Below are 6,245 nucleotides of genomic sequence, written 5' to 3'. Positions count from 1 at the left end.
TTCATGGACTGTCACTGACCAGTGTGTATGGCTGTTCTGTCCTTCTGGAAGCTAACCTCATGGAGAAGTATCAAAAGTTGATGTATACTTGGAATAAAGAACTCCTGCAATAGTGTCGGGCAATCCTCACTATTTACAATATTGTTTGGGAAGAAGAATGGCCCCACTTTCAGTTCAGCAGACAATATGCACTGCACCTTAAGTCTGGGGTATTCACATGAATACTCCTGCTCAGGAACTGATTGCTGTATCCCCACATCATAGTTATGTTTGTTGACATGGCTAGATAGTTAAAATATTGCCTCATCTAAAAAGGACAGCAGTGATTTCGTCTCTTCAAACCTTAACATGCGGTAATCATCTTTTGTGATGCTTGCACTTGTTTAGGGAAATTTGTGTCTTTAATTTGATGAAGATCCTGAATATGTTAAGCTCTCATGTTCAGATCATCATGCAAAACCTGGGATACAGTTAAATGAGATAATTTAAATTCCAGACTTGTTCTTCTGATGGACTTCTAGGGGCTATTCCGCAAGGCATCCTGCACCCGTAGCACATATTATTTGAGCCTGCAAGATATTCAGCCTTCCCGGATGCTGTTTGACCAGACCCAATTTCACCGACTTCTTGTTTAATTTCTAAATTGTTTTGCACTGGGGGGGAAAGAACATCCAAATGTTTCTTGAAACAAATGCTGCATGTAGGCAACTGAATCAAACTTCCATCCAAGCCACCAATTTCTCTTTTCCTCCAGTGTTAGATAGGGAACCATCATCAGTAATTCACCTAAAAACAAAATGAAATATTGTTAATCAAAATATTCATTGTATGATATTCTTCCCATAACAAATTGGTGGGGTATCTCTCATTGGATCACCCTACAATATGAAGGCGTTTATGCTCTATATTGCAAATATGCTATTGGAAGACATAGTATAATAGCACATGGCAATTTTGTTCAGTATATCGAACTACGAGTATGATCTTGTCTCATACCTAAAAACAAATACTGAACTAAAAGGAACAAAAAAAAGAAACAATAACTGGCAATACTTTGGGCTTTTATTACCCCCCCCCCCAGCAATGGTTTCCTAGAATGTATACTGATTATAGCTAGAAGTAGAAAGTTCTTTCTGTGCTGAATTATTCATCATGTGTACCTTCAGTATTAGTCATACCATGCTTATCTTCAATCTGAATGATCTTATTAGGTTCACAACCAGAAATTCCCACTCTTAGTTCAAGGCCATTTTCTTATAATCTGCAATTAAAAAAATCTTTGCTTTTGTTCGAGGAGAAGGTCCAACTGTTGCTCCTGTGAGTGAGCTTAATTTTACAATTATTCAATCAAGAAATCAGTAAATAGTCTTCAAATACTCAGAACACTCCAATAATGAAAATACTTAGTTTCAAAACATAAGTAGATATAGTAATAAAACCTCATTTATTTTACATACAAGTCTTGAGTTTATTTTTTTTAACATGATTTGCCTATACCAAAAATGAAACAAAACTACAACACTTGCACATAGTAAAGTCCTTTATTGAAAAAACAAACATACGCATTATGTATGATATTATCAAACAAATCTACTAATTATTGAGCATAATAATTACTCCACGACTAAATCTTGAAGCCTTGTCTTGTTCTTATTAACTTGTACTTTTGATTGTGATAAGATTAAAAAGAAATCCTACTTACATTAAAGTCCTGGAAACATTTATCCTTTCTCTAAGAAGCACAGACATATTTGAAGATGATTTTAAGATAAGAAACAGTTATCAGAAAAAACCTTTCTTAATAAGATAACAGTAAATACCATTCTTTTTCATGTTACTGTGCAATTGAGAAAAAATTATATTTAATTGTAACCATCTGGTCAGTAAAAATGTCTGATTGACATGAGGTCTAACCAAGATACTTTGCAAACACTAACTGCTGGAACTGAGTAAAATTCTGACTTATAATAACAGTATTATTGTTTGATTATTTTTACTATGTTTGTTCCATATTATCGATGTGTTTTAAATATCAAACGAATATTTTAACTTTCTATGAACTGTGTTAAATCTGCAAAATCCCAAGGTGAAATCCTTTTAAAGATGAACCAGGAAAAGTAACACAATCTTTCCGATTATCAGCTTCACGTATTTGAGAAAAAAGTGTTAGCTAAAAGGTTTAAATTACTCCATAGTACCCAAATATTTTTTTTTTTTGCTTAATAATATTCATTTTCATGAAATGTGTACAGAGGTTACAGGATATTGTAATGAAAAAAAAAAACAGATAAGGGTATGGAATTGATGTTATATAAAATTATTGTATCAAAACTTCTTGACATTCTGAATAACAACAGTAAATTTGTTAAGTAAAGATCTAAATGAAAAGATAACATGATCTGCAGAAATATTTCTTACAACTTAAAACAAGAAATGCTTTTATCGATGCTAATGTGTATAACATAATAATGTGACCTAAAGTTCATAAAGCTGAAGTTCCAATTAAACCTATTGTTTCTAATATTGGGTTTAATTTTTGCACAAACTACTCGAGGGCTATCTGTGCTAGCCATCCCTAATTTAGAAGTGATAGACAAGGGGAAGGCAGCTAGTCAACACCACCCACTGCCAACACTTGGGCTACTCTTTTACCAATGAATAGTGGGATTGACAGTAACATTATAACGCCCTGCGGCTGAAAGAATGAGCATGTTCTGTGATGGGGATACAAACTTGCAAATTTCTAATGTAACCACTTATAATGGCAAATCAGAAGGTTTGTTAATAACTTTTCTGAACGATTTTGTAAAAAATAACTACTGCAACAATTTTGATATAATTTCTTTGTATACTTATATAACATTGGAGGAAGTATTAAAATCAGCTAGTTACTTGACTTTCAAAGAAAAAAGAAACGGTTAAAGGGTTTAACAAGATTTCTCTTTTATAAATTACTAGAATCTGCCACCAAACAGTCACAATTTGGGTTTAATAATGTAATTTACAACCAGGCTGGTGGTCTGGCTATGACTCTAATATTATGCCCTACCTCAGCCAATTTTTTTCTATGTGTTAAAGAACAAGAATGGTTGGGAAAATGTCCTGGTGAATTTGAACCTATATTGTATAAAAGATATGTTAGTGATACTTTTATCACGTTGAATGATAAAAGTCATGCTCAAAAATTCTTAGAATATCTTAATAAGCAATGCAAAAAGCTTACTGTTTACTGTAAAAGAAGAAGTAATGTTATCCTTCCCTTACTTGATATTGAAGGTATGTTTCCAGCTGTTTGTAAATGACGATAGATGAATAAGCATGTTTCCACTGTGCTGCAAAAAATTGTCTGCAAAGTTCTGATGCCTACAAAACCCCACAGCTCTTCATCTGTGAGTAACAGTAATCGTATGGTCATATGCCCTCAGTCATTTTATGGGTTTGAGTAAATTGTTTGTCATTAGGCCAAAATGAATCAGCATGTTTTCAATATGCTGCAAAAAATTATCATATGACAAGTTCTGTTGCAACATCAAGAACGCATGGCAACAGCCTTAACAACTGAGCAACAGTGATGAGATTTACTGACCAGCTTTTCAAAGTAACATTTAAAATGTTTATACCACATGATGCATTCTCAACCAATCGTTGCAAAGAATTCATGCAGGGTGGAAGAATAAATATGAATGTTAATTTTTATCATAAAAAACGTTTAGCAGGTTGCATACTTTCTTTTCAAGTTTTGTTCCTGACCAGTTTGACAGCTTAAGAAAAATGTTCTTTTTAAATTAATCCTTTATTCATTCATAAAGCATTTAAAATACCAATAAGAGATGCACAGAATTAAAACTGTATTACAAAGACAATGGGTATCATATACGATTTATTAACTTTATTAATAAGAAACATTTAAAGAAATTCTCCACTCCTGTTGTTTCTGTACTTGATGTTCCCAAACAGTCACTGATAATAGTATTGCTATTTCTTGGTGGTTTTACTAAAAATCTCAAAAAGAAATTGAAAAACTGGTTAAAAAGAAATGGATCTACAAACAATTTATATGCCTCAATTTAGAATAAAATCTTCCTTTTGATTTAAAAACAAAATACCTGCAGTGAAACTGTCACATATAATTTGGGTATAATGGGTATATAATTTGAAACAAATATTAAACTGTGATAGTACCAAGCTGATAGAACACCTTGCGATTATTGGCTCTTCCAAATGTGCGAAATCCCTTAGAGTAAAAAAACCTTATTCATCAAGTTACTATGGCTTAAAACTAATACAAGTTTTTCTTCGATTGCTTTAAACCTAAAATTATAAGTTGAACATTGCAGACTACAAAATGTATGATAAGTTAACTGCATAAGTGATGCATAAAGAAAAAATAAAACCAGTGGAATAGATGGTAAATTTTTTATGAAAGCATCAGAAAATTAATATTTTAGCCTTAAAAATTAAGACCACATACATCTGAAAACTTGTATCATTGATGAAAATTTACATAAAGTTTTGCTAAACTTTACAATATTGCAAGTTAACAACTGAGAAATAAATGTATTTGACCGCGATATAGAGTAAATAACCAAAGAAATACTTGATTGTTCTAAGATTTTCCATGCCGCAGGCACTATAATTGAACTGGACGGAACTGTTATTTAAAAAAAACTATAAATCCACAATAAACAGAAAAATTTAGAAACATATTACATAATAATGATATTTTATGGATGTATAGATGTTGCACCTTTGCTGTCTTATATCTCTATATGTTATTTTAAGAAAGTAAAAAATAGCCACACAAATGCATTTGTAACAGACCACTCCCATACATAATATTAATACATAATATGTAAGAATTCATAATATGTTTATGCTTCAGAAAAGATTAACATTGTCTACTTCACAGACTGTCAAGTTCATGTCAGTAATTTATAAACAAGCGTAATACACACACTTCATCCAACATACACTCCAACACAAAAACTGAGTGACCCACATGAAATCATTCCCATTTCTTCCACTCCATGCCATCTGGTGGTTTGACTTCAACATGTTTAGAGCCTACTTCCTGCCAATTGGTGCTTAGTACAGTACCCCCAGACTCCATCTAGAACAAGAAAAATACAATTTTTCACTTCACTACCATACATTCTAGCTAGATAATGAATACAGTTACTCAGATTTCTCTCAGATTCCAAATTGTAAAACTTAAAATAGATTTGTTTAGTATATCATCCAAGGAACAAGCTGAAATAATAAACATGGGTCAGTTCTACAGAATCCACCTAGAAGAAAAATGAAGTTAATAAGTTCAACACCTCGGAAAACAACCCAGAATGATGAACATAATTACAGAAGCAAGCTTTTTATTCACACTTTTCCCACGGGTTGATACTATGAGATTTGTAAACCTTAACTTCTACCTCTAATGATAAGCTCAATATGATACACGTTAGCCAAGATAAATGTCGAGGCCATTCTTTTAAGAAATGACTGTATGAAAGAAAAAAAAATTAAGGTATACCTAAAGGATATCAATTACTTTAATACTATTATGACTCTAACAAATGTGTTTTCAAATACAGTACTGTAACTCTAGATAGAGAGCAAGGTGCAATCTCTAACTCAAGGCCAATCTTGGGTGAGGGGTGAAAACATAGTGATCACAAAGCAAATGTGTAGTAACAATCAAACACAAGTCAAGAGAGAAATATAAAATTTTGAATTAACAGAAAATTCAGGAAGGAAAAGAGTCCTCAAAAGAAATTTGAAGAAAAGAGACTTAAGTATAAATTGGTCACTAGGGGGGTCTATCACAAAAGTCCATGACTCTAACTAACTGAAAAATGTGAGAGGATTGTAATTTGATCAAGAACTCTCCACATTAAAGGCAGTTGGATTTTGCACAGCTCTGTACTTTTTTTCTTTAAAATTAAAAATCACAACCTTTGACAAAAAGTGCAAGAAACACTATGTATAGTGAAGATTTATAAATCCCAATTAACTCTTTCAACCCGGGCTCAGTCCCTGGGACTAACCTTTTTGTGCTTGTTATAGTTTTCATGCTGTAACTTTTAAATTAGTAAGCGAATGTTAACAAAATTTGGCAGTTTATCAGTAAACATTACAATGCTTTCATATGTAAAATATGTAATTCTTTTATTAAGTCTTGAGGTTTGTAAGGCAATGTTTTTCTCATGCCTTTTTTTTCTACATCTAGCCTATCTATCTATCTATCATAC

The 6,245-nt window shown here is 32.2% G+C and overlaps 1 protein-coding gene across 4 annotated transcripts in view; it reads right to left on the bottom strand.

The window, feature by feature from the left end:
• Positions 1-362: 362 nt before the first annotated feature.
• LOC106458622 (protein SGT1 homolog) overlaps positions 363-6,245 on the bottom strand; it is a 30,418-nt gene continuing 24,535 nt past the window's right edge. For 2 of the 4 annotated variants that reach the window (XM_013918149.2, XM_013918171.2), the window contains exon 7: positions 1,523-5,110. In XM_013918149.2, coding sequence (XP_013773603.1) covers positions 5,006-5,110 — 105 coding nt within the window. In that variant the 3' untranslated portion in view covers positions 1,523-5,005. Of the gene's footprint in view, positions 787-1,522; positions 5,111-6,245 lie in introns of those variants that run through there. The other 2 variants (XM_022385090.1, XM_022385095.1) reach the window with 2 other exon arrangements.

This window comes from Limulus polyphemus, unplaced genomic scaffold (assembly GCF_000517525.1).
Source record: "Limulus polyphemus unplaced genomic scaffold, Limulus_polyphemus-2.1.2 Scaffold23, whole genome shotgun sequence".
In the NCBI taxonomy this organism is placed as follows: Eukaryota; Metazoa; Arthropoda; class Merostomata; order Xiphosura; family Limulidae; genus Limulus; species Limulus polyphemus.
Note: the sequence above shows the minus strand (reverse complement) of the source record. Positions and strands in the feature narration are given on the sequence as shown.